General features: G+C 39.0%; 1 protein-coding gene across 1 annotated transcript; it reads right to left on the reverse strand.

Moving 5' to 3' along the window:
• Nucleotides 1–3022: 3022 nt before the first annotated feature.
• On the reverse strand, nt 3023–22198 carry MDH1 (malate dehydrogenase 1). Its single transcript, XM_035001453.1, has 9 exons — nt 22006–22198; nt 16954–17052; nt 15568–15664; nt 12838–13013; nt 10809–10931; nt 5341–5517; nt 4498–4611; nt 3873–3962; nt 3023–3361 (listed from the first exon to the last, which is right to left on the reverse strand). Exons 1-9 carry the CDS (start codon nt 22006–22008, stop codon nt 3236–3238), a joined length of 1005 nt encoding a protein of 334 aa, XP_034857344.1. The 5' UTR covers nt 22009–22198; the 3' UTR covers nt 3023–3235.
• Nucleotides 22199–22334: the final 136 nt, after the last annotated feature.

A 22334-nucleotide genomic window follows, 5' to 3' on the forward strand; every position in this document is an offset into this window, starting at 1 on the left:
TAAAAATTTTTCTAAAAAAGCTCTTGCTGGATATTTTTTTTTTTTTTAAGATTTTATTTATTTGTTTGAGAGAGAGACACAGCAAGAGAGGGAACACAAGCAGGGGGAGTGGGAGAGGGAGAAGCAGGCCCCCCACGGAGCAGGGAGCCCAGTGTGGGACTCCATCCCAGGACTCTGGGATCATGACCTGAGCCGAAGGTAGACACTTAACGACTGAGCCACCCAGGCACCTCTCTGTTTTTAGTAAACATTACCAGGCTCATGATCTGCAGAGGCCAATTCTCTCTTAAGATTTATTCAGATTGTATCTTTTCTGGAAAATTTTTGAATCCAGCTTTATTGTATTAACATGTAATATCTTTTGCCCTGTAATTCACTCATGTGTGAGCTCAAGTTCTTTTTTTTTTTTTTAAAGATTTTATTTATTTATTTGACAGAGAGAGAGACACAGCGAGAGAGGGAACACAAGCAGGGGGAGTGCGAGAGGGAGAAGCAGGCCTCCCGCGGAAGCAGGGAGACCGAGATGCGGGGATCGATCCCAGGACCTGGAATCATGACCTGAGCAGAAGGCAGACGCTTAACGACTGAGCCACCCAGGCGCCCTGATCTCTTCAAGTTCTAATAAAATCCTTAAGAAAGGCCTGGGCTTTTCACAAATTATCACACTTTTTTTTTTTTTTTTTTTAAGATTCTATTTATTTGACAGAGAGAGAGAGTGCAAGAACAAGCAGGGCGGGCAGGAGAGGGAGAAGCAGGCTCCCCACCAAGCATGGAGCCCAACGCGGGGCTTGATTCCAGGACCCCGGGACCATGACCCGAGCAGAAGGCAGATGCTTAACTGAGCCACCAAGGCGCCCCAAATTATCACAATTCTTAAGGGCACAATTTCCGGGGCGTGGACTGTCCATTAAGAGAGGCGTCAATAAAATGCTTTGTTCTCATGGTTAAGGTGACAGAGGTGAATAGCATAAAGAAATGGCATACAGAGGTGATAAGCTTCCCATTGTGAATATTCAAACACAAAGCCATGCTTCAGAAGCAGTTGGTGAGAAATTGTTTCTACAAGTAATCTACCAGATCTCTCCAAAGCCCTATTACTATTTCATTTGTTTATGTGACCCCTGATTTTAGGGAGTTAATTTACAGAATCAAATAGTAGGCCAATTTACACAAATGGATGACAAAATAGAGGTGTATACATTATTGAGTTAATTTTGTTTATACATCTTCCAGTTCTATCATGTGTTCTAGCTCTTGTAACTTTTATGTTCTTCCTTCATATGACATTTAAAAAATGTACACTATTTTGCCTTCATGCTTCCAATTAACTGTTTTTTTTTTAAGATTTTATTTATTTATTTGAGAGAGCGAGCACATGAGAGGGGGTAGGGTCAGAGGGAGGAGACTCCCCGCTGAGCAGGGAGCCCGATGCAGGACTCAATCCTGGGACTCCAGGATCATGACCTGAGCCGAAGGCAGTCGTTTAACCAACTGAGCCACCCAGGCACCCCAATTAACTGCTCTTTTAAAGACAAGTTTGACTTGTTTTCTTTTCTGGGTTATTTATCAAGTGGAGTGAAAGTAATGATAAAAACGGGGTGCCTGGGTGGCTCAGTCGTTAAGCGTCTGCCTTTGGCTCCGGTCATGATCCCAGGGTCCTGGGATCGAGCCCCGCATCAGGCCCCCTGCTCCGTGGGAAGCCTGTTCTCCCTCTCCCACTCCCCCTGCTTGTGTTCCTGCTCTCGCTGTGTCTCTGTCAAATAAATAAAATCTTAAAAAAAAAAAAAGTAATGATAAAAGAAGCCAACAGGGAGGAGCAAGACTATGTTCCTTCTTCCTCCTCAGCCTGCTGGTCTCCTAGTACCCTCTCTTGGCAGGTTTTAACTCAAGGAGCAGCTGGTAAAGAAATGTTTGCAGAATCCCAGACCCAGTGTCATAAGCAAGTATAGAAGGGTGTGTTTGGAACTGAGAGTAATTTAATAAATGGTACACATTAATGCTTCCTTTATATAAAATTAAAAAAAAAGGGTTCATATGAAATTTTGTTTCTATGCATCTGATTAACCAGTTCTAAAACCACTTTTCACTCACTGGCTTCTCTTTTTTCTACATCTGAAATATGAAATGACATAGGTAGTTTCATGTTATAAATCCAACTAAGTACTTGAGCACCCATGAAGAGCACTAGATTAGGCACTGAGAGATTTAGGATATTGAGTGTCTATTATGTACAATGAATTAAGTACAAGAATGAAAAGATAGAGGTCTCCTGTCCTTATGAATTTTGGAAAAAAAGACTTGATTTTTTTGAACAACACTGTTTCTAGTAATAAGCTTAGATTGAGAACATTCCCACTAGCTTACATTTCTGTGGCATTTACCAGTTATGAAATGTAAATTATTCCTTATCTGCTATAGGTGTACATCAAGGGAAGATTTATTACCTTTTCCTTCCATCACAAAAAATGATTGTTGTAATTTCATCAAATGGCATTAACCTGTTTAACAGATAATGTTAAAATCACATTATCCACAGAGCATGAACTAACCTTCAAGATTTAAAAAACGTTAAGTATTTAATAGCATAATGTAGGTAATGTTTAACAATATATTCTGGAGTAGATTGATTCGTTATCACAAGGTGGATTTTCCTATCTTATTTAAATAGAAGAGAGGGACGCCTGGGTGGTTCAGTCAGTTAAGCCCCTGACACTTGATTTTGGCTCAGGTCATGATCTCAGGGTTGTGAGATGGAGCCCTGTGACGGGGCTCTGCACTGGGTGTGGAGCCTGTATCTTGAGATTCTCTCCCTCTCCTTCTGCCCCTCCTCCCTCTCACTCTTAAAAAAAAAAAAAAAAAAGATTAAATAGAAGAGAATTATGCTTTACTTTACTTTGTAACATTTTCTGTCTTTACTACCTTTCTCTGGTTTAAAAAAATCACAACCCCAAGCTAGGAAACATCCAAGTTTGTTGTCTGAACAGAAATGAAATGTTAGCTGGAAATCAGAGTCTGAGTCATCTTCATTTGAATATATATTTTATTTAGAATGCAGCACTAACAGCATGATGATAAACTGTCACAAATTTATACCAAGAAGCACACAATCTTTCAAATGTGTTGTTTTTCACAAGTAATTTAAGTATAGCATTATTGTTATTTGGTACTAGAATCAAAGACGACATTTAGATTCTTCAGCTCTGGAGCCTTTAATAACATCAAAATGATTGTCTAGTCAGGCAGAAGAAAGAAATTCAAAAGCAGTTTCTTTTTCTTCTGCCAGTTCCTTTGCAGTTAAATCCATCTTTTCACGTGAGAAATCATTAATAGTGAGACCTTCAACAATCTTCCAGGTCTTATTCTGTTTGAAAATAATTACAAGTAAAAGATTTACAATTAAACTAGAACTGATCTTCCAGCAAGCAACAATTTAGATTGAACTTAAAGCTATAGGAGTACCTGTTTTTGAAGTCTGATTAAAGAAGCAAATCAAAATCCAGATCTTAACAGTAATTCTGATAAAAGTTCAAACCCTGAATTTAAAATGCATTGAATCTAGAAAACAATCTTTAAATGAGGATTTAATTAGCAAACATTAAAAAAACCTACTCATTTTAGTATGGCTATAATAAAAGTAAGATATTATATTGGTAGATATCCAATATTAGAGGCATAATAACAAAGTGTCTAGTGGCAAGACTTGAACCTTGCTTTCCAGATTATTTTCAATCTTTTAGTAACCTGTAGTTGTGCTTCGTAGAATTTTAAAGTTGAGAAAACAACTTTGTAGACTAAATTATACCAGCATTCATAAAAACATGCAACTACTTTCTCAGAAGGGGACAGGGGGAAATAACCCCAAAATACTTTACCTTGATTGTAACAGGGAATGAGTACAGCAAATCATCAGGAACACCATAGGAATTGCCATCGGAGATAATACCCATGGACACAAACTCTCCCTGAAAATAATAATCAACGTTTACATTCTCATGGTGCTTCGGGATTAGTTTATGCAACCAAATGACACATGAATTAACAAAACTAAGCCAGGTGATGCTTTCTTACTACGTGTGTGACTTCAGTACTGTATAAAGAAGCATCACCAGGCACTGCCAGGACAGGGTAACTTTCACGGGTATTCTCTCTCATTCCACTCTTCCAATCCGTGTGAAGTAGGCCGGAGAAACATAATCCTCATTTTATAAATGAGGAAGCTCTGGCCCAATAGAAGTTTTAAGGAAAAAAGTCACGTCCACCAGGTGTGCTCAGTGGTTCCCAGTCTTCATCTCATCTAATCCTTAACAACCCTGTGAGGTAAATGCCGTGTAAGAGATAACCAAAGGTTAAGTACCTTTCCCAAGATTATTTGGCTCGTAGGCAGCTGACCTGGGATATAACCCTAACCTGCCCGACTGCAAGGCTGTGTTCTTTTCACATCACAGCATCAGAGGACAAAGATCAACGAGTGGCCTGTGCCAATCCCGGAGCTCTCACCTCTGGGGTTCCAAACCAGATGTCTCTGACGTGGTCACAGATGGCTTTTGCGGCAGACATGGCGCTGGAGAGCTTTCGGGCCTTGATGACAGCAGCACCGCGCTGCTGCACAGTCTGGTTGGGGACAGGCAGAGACAGCATTATTTGATCATAAGAGCAGAATTCTGATCGCTTCCAAACTAATCCTGGGGTGAAAGACCACAATCACAGTTTAATGTCTTCCCCTCCAAATTCATCCAACTACCCAGTGTGGGCCTTACCAACCTATTTCAGTTAAAAGCACCAGTCTTTTTGAAAAAAAAGAAAACTATAAATCCACATAGAAAGTTTACTACACTCCACACAAAGAAATGAATCTCTTTATGAAGACTGGATGACTAGAGGGAACTCTATTTTTTCCCACGTTAGCAATCCATCTTGACTGCCGCACCGCATCAGATCAGACTGGTTCATGACTGGCTCTGTATGCAGTCATCAGAGCAACTAGGAAAGGCCTGCCCTCCTTGAGAACCACGCCACCAAATTGAGAGGCACTTGGAGACTGTCCTGGAGAGATAGTCGGTCAGCAATGTGGTGTCTCTCTCAAGAGTTCTTTATGCTTGGCTGTTAGGAGAGATTTTTCTTTTTTCTTTGTTTTTTAAAGATTTTATTTATTTGACAGAGAGAGACACAGCGAAGAGAGGAAACACAAGCAGGGGGAGTGGGAGAGCGAGAAGCAGGCTTCCCGCCGAGCAGGGAGCCCGATGCGGGGCTCGATCCCAGGGCCCTGGGATCATGACCTGAGCCGAAGGCAGACGCTTAACGACTGAGCCACCCAGGCGCCCCAAGAGAGGTTTTTCTTACGGTGATGAATTCTCCCTTGAGCCAGCTGTCATCTTTCAGAGCATCATAAACACCAACTTCCTTTCCTTGCAGTTTCACCTTGGCATGGCTGACATCTGGATATTGAGTGGAGGAATGGTTTCCCCAGATAATGACATTCTTTACATCATCAGAAGTCACACCAAGTTTAAGAGCAATCTAGTTAAATAGAAAACAAATACCTTACTTAGACAAACGCTTTTTATTTCAAATTGTGCCTGTTTAACAAACATCCTTAAGGCCTCTGAAATTTCAAGAGAATACACAAGAGTTATATTGCTTGGTAATTTCCTAAAGCTTAACAGTGTAAACAAAATGTGAACCTGAAACATTATAGGGTAGAATATTTAAGAGTAGAGAGCATCCTACAGTTAATGATTTAACTTACCAGTATAGGGGGTTTATCAAACACAAAACACTGACATAAAATACAAAGCAAGAGGTTAAGAATATATAAATATGACCTCTGTTTTGTTAATACCTAGGAGATGTCTCCTCAGCACTTCTGAGCAATCAAGTTAGAATATGGGAATTTCTCCATATTTAGGTGAAATTTTTATTATATACCATATATACAAATTAGCTAATTTTCAAATAATCCTAAATATGAAATTTTGGAGTTGGAAGGGGCTCAGATTACCAAAAGTATGATTGTCTTCAATTTATAGATTAGGAAACCAAAGGAAAGAGCTTAAATATAATACTAAAATGATACCAAATGTAACAATTTCTAGCTATAGGTTCAAAATGCACTTTAGAAGGCACCTGGCTGGCTCAGTTGGGGAAGCATGTGACTCTTGATCTGGGGGTCGTGAGTTCGAGCCCCATGTTGGGTGTAGAGATTACTTAAAAATAAATTTAAAAAATGTAAAAAAAACAAACAAAAAAACACTTTAAGATCCTGCAAGCCTTGTAGTCACATGACTCAAACATATTATGTAGTACACTAGCCACAGAGAGGGTTAGAATGTTGTGTTTTGAAAGATTTAAATAAACAAAATAAGTTCACTTATTTTGTTATTCACCTGATAAGGTAATGTGCAAAAAGAAATTATGGTTAGTTGTGTGCATAATTTGTTCTTAATTAGGTAGCAGAATTGTGATGAACCAGAAGGAAATGTTTTGGAAAGAATTTTTTATGATTTTATGAGCTGATGTGTTAGGGTATCATTGTGGATGATTTTTCCTTCTTTCATATTACAGTAAGAATGGGAGAAAAAAATAGTTGTGCCAGAGTTCACTGCGTTTGCATGAAAAAAGCCAGTCTCAAAAGGTCACTTACTACATGATTCTATTTCTGTGACATTCTCAAAATGACAAAATTAACTGAGATGAAGAAGTTAAGTGGTTTTCAGAGCTTAGGAATAGAGACGGAGTGTGCAACTATAAGGAGGCAGCATGAGGAGGTTCTCTTATGGGTGATGAAACAGTTCTGTATCTTGACTGTGGTGATTATAGTAATCTAGATATGTGATTAAAGACATACAAAAAAATGAATGTAAAAACTGCAGAAATCTGAGTGAGTCTATTCAAACTGTTGTGTGTAGTTTAGTCAATTTCCTAGTTTTAAAAATGCTCTATAGTTATGGAAGATGTTACCACTGGGGGAAGTGAGTGATGGGGATGCAGGATTCTCTGTACTATGTTTTAACTTCTTCTGAGTCTATAATTACTCCAAAATAAAAAGTAAAAAACAAAACAGCAAGCAACCAAAAAAGGATACTGACGAAAAAGGCCAATACCTAAAATGTTTGTAGTGACTTGAGTCATCTCTTTACACCAATATATTCAGTCAAGAATCAAATTGTGTTTACTTTCACTATGACCCCTAAAGTAAGTTGAGACTTGTTTCTTAAATCCTAGAATAGTTAAATGATTTTTAAAAATTCACTTAAAGTTCTGTTTTTGACATTTAACATCACTTCTCTGCTAAACCCTGTTTCATCGAGAGTTCTGCAAGTATTAGGGCTATTAAGTACCAATCAATCTTCACAAATTAGTTGGGTAGTTGGTTTCTAGAGAATCCAGCTACTGATCTGCTTAGTGGCTGAGGCACAGTTGGTGAAGCTGTGCAATGAGTACCATTTTCTGTGTGCACCATGACCTTCAAGGACTTGGGAAGAACTGCCCTTGCTTATAGTTAGCTGGAGTCATGGAGAAAAAGGAAAATTTACCTGAGGCAAGTAACCCAAGATGTCTATTACCAGGAACTTAGAACCTATAATTTTGCTGAATGGTGAAACTGCCTCTGGGCCTCTCCTCCCTACAGGAAGCTCCTTACTCCCTTTGTCCTGCTGCCTACTTCCTCTTGTTTGTTTTCTTGAGCTAATCCATTTCTGTCTGGACACCAAAGGCCAAAACTTTGTAGACATAGTTCCTGAATTTCATTCATGTCAGAGCTTGTCTAAATTAACATGTATCCAGGACTGCTACTTCCTTGCTCCCTTGGCCCTTTCGTGTCTGCCACACAGATCTGTTAAATAGTTTTGAACTAATTCTCCAGCCCCAGGAATTCCTCCCGCCTCCCCCCACCCCATACCAGCTAACTAATTTTATTGCCAAAATACCCTGTCAGCATTCATATGCAGCTCTGGTTTGCAAATACATAGGGGAATTCTGCAGGTGACGAAGACTCACTAGGTAGCTAGGTCTTCAGATTTCCAAAATGAATTATGTAAGACTAGCAACATTCATGTAAGAAACTAGTCTTTGAGTTTGTTATTTTTCTCACTGCATGAACAACTTCTACAGGAGGAAGAAACTGCTTTTTCAAAAACTTCCCAAAAGCTCTCACTGTGCCAGACTGACATACTTGAACATGTGCCAAAAGTTAAAGCCTAACAAGACTGCTTCTTCTCTCTTTCCTCACTCAGACTTTTGCCCCATAGGGAAAACTGTTTCAGGAACAGGGACAAAGTGTCACTTAGTAGTACCTCTGGAAGGAGAAATTTTCCAGTGTCTTCCTCCACCAAGGCCTCAGTTGAAAACAGCAAAAACCAAGTTTGTCAGTGGTGTCATTTTACCTCTTTTTCCCTACTGCAGGGCGAGCTACCATCTGGCCATCTAGAAGCTACAAATATAACACCTAAAACCACCTTTTCCGTCATGACTGTTCTGTAGTACCCAAATCTCTTGCCTCCACTCACTCAAACTCCCATTCCTTCCACCCACTAGACTCTAGCTAAAAAATAAGGAAAAAGACCCAGCTCACAGCCTAAAGCCCTTCAGGAAATACTTGCCATTTAAGCTTGTTATCCAATGACCTTCTAAATTAATGGAATATTCAAGGAGATATATGAGGTGTGGCTCTTCTCAACTCTTAGTTATATCCCTCTTTATAATAACACTACTAATAAAAATCATTACTACCAAGAGCAGCCAATCTTTATTGAGTTTTACTATGTGACAGGTACCATGAAAGAGTTTAACATAGATCTTATTTAATCCACATAACCTCCCTTTGAGGTAGAAAGAATTATTGCCCCATTTTATACCTTGAATATACTTCCTCAAGGTCACAGAGCTAGTAAGTGGACTTAGGTCACATAATCTCATTATGTAAGAACACACCTAAGAGTTTGGGAGTCAGGCAAATCTAGATTTACTAGCTATATGAATGACTATGATCCCAGACCTTTCTGGCCTTCAGGTTTCTTGTGTGTAAAATAAAGATAATAACATATCTCACATGGTTATTAGAAGGATTAAATGATAAGTTACACGTAGAGCATTTAGCTTAGGGTAGAAGCTTAACAAATGTCAATTCTTTTCTCCATTACTGGGTACTCTGAAACTGAAAGATGATCAATTCTCAGTTTAAAGCAGTGGTTTTTCAACTTAGACCTCACACCATCTTTTGATAAAATGCTTTCTCTTTTTTTTTTTTTTAAAGATTTTATTTATTTATTTGACAGAGAGAGACACAGCGAGAGAGGGAACACAAGCAGGGGGAGTGGGAGAGGGAGAAGCAGGCTTCCCGTGGAGCAGGGAGCCCGATGCGGGGCTCGATCCCAGGACCCTGGGATCATGACCTGAGCCGAAGGCAGACGCTTAACGACTGAGCCACCCAGGCGCCCCACTGATAAAATGTTTTCTTAAAACTAAACAAAGTTGTATTCTTTAGGAAAAGAAAGGACTAAATTCATAGACCTATCTAACAGTGATGACCTGTGGATGAGGAAGTACGGACAGAAAGGTGCTAGGGAAAAGGAAAGAGGTTATGTCTAAGATCCCAGAATTTTGTCATGGCTTTGAAGGGCACCAGGATCATCTAGACCCAAGAAAGCCCAGGAAACCAGCACAGATGATTGGTGGTGGCGTCTCTTTTTTTTTTTTTTTAAAGATTTTATGTACTTATTCATAAGAGACAGAGAGAGAGAGAGAGAGAGAGAGGGGCAGAGGGAGAAGCAGGCTCCCCACCTAGCAGGGAGCCCGATGTGGGACTCAATCCCAGGACCCTGGGATCATGACCTGAGCCGAAGACAGACGCTTAACCATCTGAGCCACCCAGGTGGCGTCTCATTGTTCAAAAAGCTACTGTTAATACCCTGGTCACTGAACCCTTGGCACATTTATCTAAAACTCCAACAGGTAAAGAAACTTGAGAACAATTAAAATTTAGTTGCTAAGTAGTGAAAAGTAGGAAGTTTTATGGAAACATGTAGAATATAAAAAAGATGTAAAAATAGAATTAAATATAAAATTAAACATTAAAAAATCTGAATCTGACAGCTTAGCTAAGGGGAAAAAGGAAGCAGAACCACACAAAACACAAAAAGCTCAAATCTTTTTATAATGTTCTATATATCTGGCAAAAATAAACTATGTATCGTCCTGTTAATTATACTAATAACTGATTTTTTTTTTTTTTTTAAGTAGGCTCTACACCCAGCATGGAGCCCAAGGCAGGGCTTAAACTCATGACCCTGAGATCAAAACCTGAGCTAAGGGCGCCTGGGTGGCTCAGTTGGTTGGGCGGCTGCCTTCGGCTCAGGTCATGATCCTGGAGTCACAGGATCGAGTCCCGCATCCGGCTCCCTGCCCGGCAGGGAATCTGCTTCTCCCTCTGACCCTCCCCCCTCTCATGTACTCTCTCTCTCTCATTCTCTCTCTCTCAAATAAATAAATAAAATCTTTAAAAAAAAAAAACCTGAGCTAAAATCAAGAGTTGGACACTTGAATGACTGAGCCACCCAGGCATCCCAATGACTGTTTTTTTAACCCCTGAAGTAAGAGGACATTAGGGACAGTATTTTGGCATAGTTAGCAAATGAACTATAGTTGAGAAAATTAAGTTCAAGTTCAGCCTCCTTAAGAGACTCCATTTAAAGACTCCCTAACAAATTAGAATGGCTTCCTACTAAAAAAAAACAAAAAAAAGTAAGATTCAGCTACTTCAAAAGTGAGAGAAAAAGGTTTTAAAGTTGAACAGTCAATATTTTAAAATATACCTGAGCTTTAGCTCGGTTGTGATCCAAACGAGTCAAGCAACTGAAGTTCTCCTTGGGGATGGACGGGGCCGACTTGGCGGCAGTCAGGCAGTTGGTATTGGCTGGGTTTCCCACCACGATGACCTAGGATACACGGGAGGCACAGCAAAGTTACACACCATATACTGATGAACTAAACTATCCTAGAATATGGCTGATAAATGTGTAACATGTAACCTATGTGTCAAGTTTGTATGAGCTAAGTATATATAGTTACCACTGTAGTTTCTATAGTATTTCGCCCCCCCTCCCCTGCCCCATTGTTAGTGTCTGGTGTGATTACTGAAAAAATGTCTTTAATAAAGCCACCAACATGTATACAAGTTGCTTTCCAGGTGGCAGCATCCAAGACCAAAGGTACATGTCTTTCTATTTTGTGTTGTGACAAAACAGAGACAGAGGATTTATCTATTTACCACACACACACAAACAAGTAATCTAGGTTCTGAGAGAGCAATTCATTCATAAAATTTTCCTTCTTATAAAAGTAGTCCAAGAAAGAAATTCTACTTGAGCAGTTTAACTTTAGGACAATGATTTATCTTTATTAATTACAAGAGTTTTTTAATCTTTCCTAATCCTAAGAATTAACTGGGATTTGCTAAAATACAGATTACCAGGTCCCATCCACTCTATACCTGTTCAATCAATCCTTAGCAGAAAGCACTTCAGACTACTTTTTTTTTTTTTTTTAATTGGGGAGGTACAGGATACACTGCACTTTAATATAGTATAGGCAAATGTACACATGTACTTTATCTTTTAAGTTTTAAATTCTTTAATAAAACTATGAACTTACTGGGAAATATGTCAAACTTACTAAAAAGCTGCAAGTGTATTACAAAGACTACCTCCCACATCCTCTTTACCCAGATCCCCTAATTTTTTCCATTTCTCTCCCTCTCTCTACACACACACACTATACCTTTAGTCTTTCTTTTTGGCCCATGTGAGAGCAAGCTGAAGATATGATACTCCAATGCCCCTAAGTACTCCAGTGTCAGTATGTATTTTCCCAAAAAGGACACTTGGCTGAGGGGTGATTATAGTGCAGGCAGCCTGGAGCAGTCCAAACAACACTGTTATGTTTTATTAAGGAACCCCTGAATTTCTACTCATTTCCACTATTTTCTGTTAACGATTACAGAAAATAAAAGTAATCTATTCAAAATGAATTCTACAGAAGCAAAAATTCAGATATGTATAAAATATTATAATAGAACATTGTAACTGGCAACTTTAAAACCTTAAAAGATTTTCTTTTACCTTGGTTTAAAGTCAGGATTGGGAAGAACAAATCTAGCAAAACCAGTAAAACCTCTAACCAGCCAAGTCTTTTTGCTTACTTATTTGGTAAAAGGAGGCCTTATTCTACTATTAAGGCAAATTTAGAAACTAAAGTACCTTGCACACAGAGACAGAAGAGGAAGTTATCGCAATGCAACTCCTCAAGAGACAAGCGTATCAAAATCTCTCGGGATTGAGAAAATCTGAACACTTCAGAAGCTACAGCTCTCACTGCTGACAATGCAGCTTACAGCCTTCTCTCTCTACTATCACACACACAAATCCAAAGTCTGAACAAATATTCCCACCAGGAGGCTCTGTGCCTTCTCTATAGGTCTGTAAATTCATATTAAATTTCCGTATCACAGTAATGGGCAAAATATTTTTGAGCACCTCTAAATAAAGATTTCTATGTTATAAGAAAAAGAAAAAAAAACTCAAAACAATGAATCATGGAATACTGTATCAAAAACTAATGATGTAATGTATGGTGAAGAACATAATATAATAAAAAACAAAAAACAAAAAACAAAAAAAACTCAGAAAAGGAGAGCTTATCAAGCAAAACTCTACCTGTATTTACTGACCACTGCACAAAACTGGGGGGAAAAAAAGGGCAAATAATTTTGTCTTTACTTCAATCCTAAAAGAAGTAGTTTCAAATGCTGATAATGAAAACCCCATAAAATACTGTACTGGTCACCTTAACTGACTTCTTGGCATACTTCTCCAAGGCTGCACCCTGGCATTTGAAGATTTTCACATTTGCTTTGAGTAAATCTTTCCTCTCCATGCCATCCCTTCTTGGCATGGAGCCCACAAGAATGGCCACATCCAGGTCTTTGAAGGCAATGTCTTCTTTATCAGTTGCTATGACATCTGTGAACACGGCAATAAATATGCAGAGCTACTGAAACACCAAAGTCTGAGGTTTTCTTTTTTTTTTGTTTTTTTTTTTTTGAGGTTTTCTTTTTCACACTGAATCTACCCAGTAATTCTTTCACTTTGTAGCAAATGTTTACTTTCACATATCACAATGATAAAAAGCTTCAGGGGTCTAAGAAAAGAAAAATTATATAATCAACAAACACAGTATTAGCAGAAATGTAAATTACATTTATTTTGCTTTTCCTATCTCAGTAATTATTTCAAGTTTGAAAACTCTACAGCTTTTTGTTTTATGATCAGATATGATGCAAAGTACAATATGATAACTTTCAACTCTGTGCAACATTTGTTATTCACACCAATTACCACAGATAACATGAAAGAAACTAATTTACCTAACCTTTGAAAGTTGTAATTACTTTAAAGTCTAAGATATCAATCACAAATTCAAATAATGTTTATTGAGGTGTTTCGTGCCAGGAATAACACTACGAATTTTGTTGTATCAAATTTAATCTTAATATTTCATCCATGAAGACACAGAAGTTTAAGGGGATTAATTTGCCATCAAAAAGCAGTGAACCTGTAATTCCAGCCCAGGCTGGTCCAGAGGTCAACCACTCTTCTGCTGTGCTAGTCCAATAAACATATACCACTTACTCTTTGATTAAAGAACATATATCACCACTCTCCTTTATTGACAGTATTAAAAAGGCCATGACCAGTGCTACAGACTGAATGTTTCTGTCCCTCACAAAATTCATGTTGAAACCTAATCCCCAATGTGATGGTATTAAAAGGTAGGGCCTGTGGAAGATGATTAGGTTATAAGGGTAAAGACCTCATGAATGGGATTAATGCCCTTATAAAAGAGGCCTCAGAGAGCTGCTTCACCCCTTCCGCCTTGAGGACACAGGAAGAAGACGGAACCAGGAAATGGCCTCTCACCAGAATGGGACCATGCCGGTACCTTAATCTTGGATTTCCCAACTTCCAGAACTATGAGAATTAAATTTTTGTGTTTATAAGCCACTCAGTGTATGGTATTTTTGTTATAGTAGCCCAAATGGACTAAGACAAGCAGGATTCAGCATTGTCATTGGTAAATTTTTAGGGGAGTCAACTTTTGTCACAGTAAGGCTGCTGTAGAGCCCCCAACAGGTATACAAAGAAACACCAGTTGGTGAGGGGAATGTTCTTCCCAGCCATGCATCCTTATTTGCAGAATCTTCCCTCCCTGTCATATTCACAGCTGACCGAGGACAAGCTGACTATAACCTGGACCCATTAGAGAGAGCAGAACTCAGCAGAGAAAGGAATAAAAATGGGACAATGCGACAAAGTTGATTTGGAAATACAGAGTGAGTTGTGTGTCAACTATACTTCAGTTTAAAAAAAGAGAGGGTGAGGAAAGGGAGCCAGCAGAACAGCTTGGCAGGGCAATGCACTCTCTTATATAACTATGCAGCCACATGATTCAGACAACAGAGTACCCCTAGTAAATGTTTATTGAATGGATGTATGAATTCTGAGCATGGTTTTTCTTTCTTTCTTTTTTTTTTTTAAGATTTATTCACCTATTATTTTAAAGAGAGAGAAAGTGAGTGTGCACGTGCGTGCACACACACAAACACCCCCCCCCCCCCACATGCAATATGTTGGGGGAGGACAGAGGGAGAGGGAGAGAGTATCTCAAGCAGACTCCCCGCTGATCATGGAACCTGATGCAGAGCTCGAGACCATGACCCAAGTCGAAACCAAGAAGAGCTGGACACTTAACCCACTGTGTCACCCAGGTGCCCCTCTGAGTGTGGTTTCCATTGGGTGTGTATATATTTTGCTCTGTGCAAACTCAGCAGAGTATTATTAATTAATCCTTACTAAAAGAAATGATCATAATGAAGGTATACCTAAAGAAAAATATTCAAATTAGTTTACAAGTTGACTTAACATTTTAATGAAACCCTCAATCAAATTTAAGACTTCTGTCTTACATTTGTGTAATAGTTCAATGATTCTTAAAGGCTCTTAGCAGAACTCTCACGGGCTTTTTCAAATGATGCAGCATACGATTAGGACAATTTATGCTGTTTCTCAATCTGATGACCAGCTGTGGGTTAGGACTACATGTGAGGGACCAAATAATTTCCAGCCTCAGGGCAACATATGGCTCTGGAAGACATCATTGAGTGCTGCATAATTTAGGTACTACTATTACTTTTTACATAGATTTTAAATAACAACACAATGTACACAATCTCAGGTGTATAACCCTTGTGCAATATTATGCTTAATTAGTAAGGTAAATTATGTATAAGCATGTTGGAAAAAAAGCATAGTCTTTTAACTGACCTTGGTTACTTCTTGCTTTTACCCTTATTTATTCTTGTTATACACTTTACCAAATAGTTATAGTTCAAAAAACAAACAAAAAATACTTTTATGAAATAGTTTCTAATTGAAAGGCTAGTTAAAAATCTAAACCTATTTTTTTAAAGACATAAAATACTATAAAATCCTTTTATCCTCCACCCCCCCAATTCACCTTTCAGGAGAGGAAGGGCACAGTCTTGCAGTTCCATTAGGACACCATCTAGGACACCCATCATGGGAGTAATATCCAACAGCACAAGAATTACTGGCTGCCAAATAAATAGCAAAGACAGCATCTGTCAGTGTAGGTTAGGTCATTTAGTCACAAAAAAGTCCTCCTGTAAAGTTTTTGCTTATTTGGTGTGTGTGTGTGTATATATATATATGTATAATTACCATTAATTAGTTATAATTATTTTAGGAGGTTCAGGTATCTAACATCATGCCACTTTCAGAAAAAGGAATGCTATAAAACCAGCAATAGTTTGCTAACAGACAAAGTAAGAGGAATCATCATTACTGACTTTTAAAGGAGTATACATGGAAAAAATATTAAATTGAAGTTACATGCCATAGCTTACTTTTTTTTTTTTAAAGATTTATTTACTTGAGAGAGCGTGCGTGTGTGCGCGCACCCGCACTGAGGGCGAGGGGCAGCGGGAGGGAGAAGGAGAGAATCTCAAGCAGACTCCTCTCGGAGTGCAGAGCTGGACATGGAGCTTGATCTCATGACCCTGAGATCACGACCTGAGCTGAAACCAAGAGTCAGATGCTCAATGAACTGCACCACCCAGGTGCTCCAGCCATAGTTTACTCTCATTGTTCACAGCTCTGTATCTAATTTTAGTTCATGGAAAGCTAAATATTATCTGGCATGAAGGAAGAACGTGATTATCTATGGGTGAAGAGAAGGAATAAATGAATACTTTAGAAAGGATTTTAGTGGAATAGGGGAATAAGAATAGGGGGTGCCTCTTTAAAGATTTTTATTTATTTACTGAGAGAGAGAATGACAGAGAGAGAGCATGAGAGGGGTAGAGTCAGAGGGAGAAGCAGACTCCCCGCTAAGCAGGGAGCCCCATGCGGGACTCGATCCCGGGACTCCAGGATCATGACCTGAGCTGAAGGCAGTCGCTGAAACAACTGAGCCACCCAGGCGCCCAGGGGTGCCTCTTTAAACTGGAAAGCAGATCTGCCTGTCTATTTTGGGTTCTAAAGACCATTTATCAACAAGGAAGTACTAATTCAGCAACCTTCTCTCCCACATGACTCTCCTTAATAGTTACTGTTACTAGTGAAAACCTTCCACTGACTGATACCTGCTGGCTGTACCAAGTCAGCTAAATAAAGTATGCGGAATAATTGATTTGCAAAGCATTTTCAATGGCGGGAGGGGTACATATAAATAAGATACCAGCTTACATTTATAGCAGTGTGCCCAGTACATTTATTGGGATAACCCATTCCTTTATCATTAAAAATAATTCTTTGAAACTAATTACAGGGTTTACTGACAATATTCTTATTTTGACTTGAGGTACACAGATAGTTCCCCTACCTGGTCTTTACCAAAGACAGATCCATTTCCAATACTGTACAGCAGTGAATATGCAATCTGACCAGCCGCTCCAGTCACAAGGACTCTGATTGGTTCAGACTGTAATGAAAGAGACCCATTAATTAACATCTGATTTAAAAATGCTATTTTACCCTAAAGACATTCAGAGTTTTCTCTATAATAAGACAATCACGTACTTTAAAAGTTAATGTAAAATTTTAAAGTCTCTTCACATTTGGCTTAGTAGAAGACAAACTTATTCCAGACCTGTCCCAGTAAATATAGCATGCACAAATCTGCTGAGCAACTTCTGGAACATGTGTCCTTTGGCTAGCTATTTATGCGGTGTTACTTAACTCTCACTGTTATCCTGGATTTACTTACAAAATCTTATCCATCTCTTTAAGGCTGTTTTGCCACTGAAATAGGCCTAACAATGTTGATGTGCCTTATATGGTGATACAAACCCTGGCAGCGACTGGAACCTTATAAATCCTCTTATGCAAATACCCCCACGCCCCATATGCTAGAATAGGGATCCTTCACGCCAGGAAGGGGAGTGACAGTGGTTAAAGTTTTCCACTTACAGTAAGTCAGAAAGTTTTAATAAAACTACTAATCATGATTCAACTTGACTACTTGAAGGAGGAAAAATAAGTCTTTATTTTTTATTTAAGGAGAAAGAAAAGCAAGAGAATACTGGATTACAATAAATTTTAGTATTAAATAACTACATCAAAATATAGTGACAGCTGACAACCTGATTCCAAGGGAAAATTAATTTTAAAAGAGAGGAGGAAGAAGTACAAAGAGGATAATAGTTATAACAGAAGTCGCCTTACAGACCTCAACAGACCCTAAACAAAATACAGGCATATGTAAAAAAAATAGTAACCAATATTCAAAGTGATGATCCTGAGTCACTAAAAAAAAGAAGCTCAGAGAATTAAATAGAAATATTTCTATTAAAAAGAACTGAACAAAAATGTTTGAAAACTTAACGGATACATTAGATGTACAAATTTGATCAAGGTGAACTGTTCCTTTTCTTGAGAATACTGTGTAAACAGACTTTCACTGAGTCACCTCTATTGTTACCTGCATGAGAAAAGTGGTCCACTGAAATGAATCTTTATATTTAGAATTCCCTCTTCCAGGTGAGTCATGTCTTTGGGGTAGAAGGAGACTATGTCCTCTGACCTTCTAATCCTAACCTCTGAAGGTCAGCAGCATTTAGCAATTTGACACCCAGAGAAATCAAAGGAAAAAAAAATCTCAGGAAAGAAGTGTCAACTGCTTGTAGAGATATGAAACTGTACGTAGCAGACTATATGTGCATTTCTTCCTCACAGGTGTGACCAGGATGTAAGTGCAAAAAAGGAGAAAACTATGGAGAGTTAACTCCCTGACCTTCTAAGTCCCTTCCCCATTTTCTTCACCAACTTTTCCCCTAGGCCTTCATACCCCTACAAAGACAAAATATGGTAATTCCCCAAATAAACCATTTTTTTTTTTTTTTACAATACATTCTTATGTTTCCAACAGACTTTAGGTTTATAAAGAACGCTAAAAGTTATCATATATGGTTATTTTTTTTATCATATGGCCTTTATATGTTTTTAATTCTGTCATTTTTCCCTATTCCCTTGAAGTAGAGAGGTGAGGGAATAGAGGAAGGGAAAAGAGGAAGAAATTATTCCTCCTTTCGCTTTAGAATGCAAGCTCCTTAAGGACAGGGGCTTTGTCTGTTTTATTTACTGTTGTATTCCAACTGCCTACAACAATGCCTGGCACATAGTTGGAGCTCAAATACTTGATGAAGGAATAGCTGGATCTTGTACAATTACTATCCTGAACTTGGAAATGGAAAAGAATTGTTTGGAAGCAAACCTAACATGCTTCAAAAAACTGTTTAAGATATTTTATTCATATATACTTGCATTGATAGGGTTGGAAACTTAGTGACCACAATAATTCCAGCTATAATTAGCAAAATTATGTCACCAGTTCTAATGATATAGTTTTATAAATCAACTAATGAACTGTTATTTCACTTCATTCATTAAATACATTACTGAATCTCTATTATGTACCTGGTACTATTTTAGGCCAGAGAATCCATTGGTGAACCATATGCAGGAAACAAGAGGATAACCCAATTTTCTAAAACAGGGGGCTAGAGAGGTGGCAGAGTGTAGTAAAGAGATAGCCTCTAAAGCCAGATGTTCTGGGTTCAAACTTAGACTTACAACTCATCAGCTGTATGTTTTTGACAAGTTACTTAACCTCTGTATTCAGTTTCCCCACAGTAAAGTGGAGATAATGATAGCAGCTACCTAACAAATAAGGTAGTTGTATGGATTCAGAGTTAACATACAAAGCATTAAGAACAGTATGTAGCAAATACTATAATTATAGGTCTCTGTCACCATAAAATTTTCCTCTAAGGATTCTTACACCTTGTGGTGTTCTACTTACATGTTTGTTACTCTCTACTAGACGGTGAACCACCACCCCCTTGCTGTGAGAGCAGTCTGCCCTTGACTCAAATTTGTACTCCCATACAGTGTTCAACAAGTATTTGTTGAATTAATAAAAGAGTTAAGAAAAATATAAACACATGCTACTTCAATGTAAGCAGGCCAAGATAAGAAATAAAAATTAGCTGCTAAAAAACATGCTCCCAGTATCACAGTCCTTAGTGAAGTGGTTGTGGCCACTAATGAACAGCTGCTAATTCCATCTCAGCAGTTGCCTTGTTCTATGTCTATGAACAAATTATTTTCACAGATAAGTAATTCTATCTTATTAAGAGTAATATGAAGCCTAGTAAATGCCTGAATGTTTGATTATGAAATGGGAAAGGATATGTGTATTTGATTCTTTTTGCTCTTTGCAACATTGCAGTAGAAAATCAGGAGGGTGGGAGATTCCTGCTGACTTTCTACAATGTTACAGTGTGAAGACAGGTTACTATTCTTTGCTTAGATATCTGGGCAGTCTGCCAAGATCCAAAGCAGGAATGTCTCTGCTCTTGGCAGGGCTCTAATGACCTTCCTGCAGATTCAGACTGCCTTGCGCATGTGCTCAAGTCTCCGTTGTAAAGCTGAATGTAAGTGTTCTTTCTGTTATTCTACAGAAAGACCCATGTATTCCTTTTTTACTTTCTAATTTACACATATTTCTGTAATATAAAAAACAAACTATCATTCAGATTTCTTCATACAGTTAATCCTTGCTGTCCCTCCCTATTCCTTCTTTTAAAAAAATTGCTTTGAACAGCTTACAAAAGATGGCTCTTTTTAAACTCAGTGATTGTTCACATGGTCTCCTGAGGAGGCAAGGAGATTCTGAGTCACCTGAGAGGGCTGTCAGTTTCAGTAAACTGACAGTAGGAGTGTTCTTTCTTAGGGACATCTCTGTGTTATCTGGTGCCCAAGGGACCTTCCAGGGGTGAGGCCTGTCTTTATCTACTGCGTTGCAAAACAACGTAAGAATGGGGGCCCAGGATTCTTCCTGTGACCTTGGAAAAATCATTTAACCTCACCAGGCTACCTTTTAAAATTAGAGTAAATAATCTCCAAATTCCCTTCTAAGTCTAGAATTCCAATATTCTGAATTGCAGGGGAATAAAGCTATCAGGTAATATAAATGCTGATAAAATACTTTAGTTTGTATTTGCAATTTGTATGTTCCTCCAGAACCTCAGCTACTGAAAATAAATTTTCAAAATGACTTGATAATTGTATGGCACAATATGGTATGACGGAAAAAGCTGTAAGGCTCCTGGGAGCAAACTGTTGTATGACCTTGAGCAAATCATTCTCTTTGGGTCTCAATAAACTCAATTTTAAGATCTGAAGTGGGGGGAGATTTATCAAAATGATCTTTAAAGGTCCCATCCAGTTCTAAAATTATAAAGTCTCAGGTTCTCTGTTACTTCCGCATTCTTGCTAAGATTATTAAGTCAGAGACCACCGAAACCATCATTTAAATGACTAAATTATAAGTAGGAAACTGAGGTTTAAGATTTACTGAGAATTAGTAGGTGTCCCCACTGGACCCTTATAAAGGCAGAGGCAGTAATCCCCTTGCCTTAAAAATATGTCTTTTCAGGTTCTGGAAAATTTCCAATTCATTCAAGTATTGCCCCATAGTTCCCACCTATTTCAGTATTTTGAGATAACGGAGGAAGAATAACTTCAACTATAAATACAAGTACTGGAGAAATTTGATGTCAAGTGTCACCTTCAAACGTCACGCAGATTATTCATACGACAGAGTTCCCTCACGCCGCCCCCCCCCCCCCCGCTTCTCCCTTTCAGCAGAGACAAGATATGGTGATCTAGGTATCCAGACCTTCACAAGATGGTTACATTGTGTAACATTACAAGTAGTCGCTCTAGAATTCATAACCTACAGACCAGCAAAGAGTATCTACACTAGATTTTGCCTAGTGATGCCATAACTGCAACACGTCCTGTCATTACAAAAGGAGATCAATGAACAGGTTTTAAATAACATTTTGTGAAATTAGATATGGCGGAAACACGTCTCTCGAAAACGTCGATCGTTATCTGGAGTACCTGGTAAGCACAATCTCTACAACTGAGGGCCTTCTGCTTTCAAGGGCTTTGTGACAAAAGCCCTTAAAAACACTGTTGGCTCAATAAAAAAAAGGGGGGGGGGTTAGGAACCAAACATCCCCGCCTCCCATATCAAACCTTAGCATCCTTATCAAACCCTATATCGTGCTTTGGAGAAAACCCGCAGCTTATTTTGTACCCACACCACGCAGCAGGACTGAGATTAAGCCTCTCCAAGGACAAATTTCTCCAGAGTCCTTGTAAGAGCTCCCCAGTGGAAACCGACCCCTTCCCAATTACTGGGTCACTGCGACAGTCCCCAAAAGATGAGACGGGTTTTTCCAAAGGGCTGGAAAGACAGTGCCTTGCACAGTCGCCCCCCGCCCCGAAAGTCCTTCAAATGCAAGAAACCCCACACAAGAGCGCGAAGGTCGGGGGTCGGCAGGATCCAGGCGCCAACACTCACCATGATTAGGAAGTGCGCGAACAATTTCAGCACCTGCAAAACGAGCCTCAAAGAATTGGGTCACCTCTACCGCGGAACTGACTTGGGGAGGGCGAGCGATGTTGGAAAGAAAATGCTCATCTCCCAACCGCAGCGCCCTCTGGGAACTGTAGTTTATGGTGGCCGGATTCTGGCGCACTCTCCAACGCATTTCCTTCAAGTGTTGAACTACACTTCCCGAGGTCAGAGGGTCTGCTCACGCCCTTCTCCCTGCGCTCTTCGCCATCGCAAAGTAGTCCCTGAGGGCGGGCCGCTGTGATTGGAGGACAGCGATGAGCAGAAGATTTGTG

The sequence above is a fragment of the Mirounga leonina genome, unplaced genomic scaffold (genome assembly GCF_011800145.1).
Source record: "Mirounga leonina isolate KUSES-001 unplaced genomic scaffold, KU_Mleo_1.0 Mir_125, whole genome shotgun sequence".
Taxonomy (NCBI): Eukaryota; Metazoa; Chordata; class Mammalia; order Carnivora; family Phocidae; genus Mirounga; species Mirounga leonina.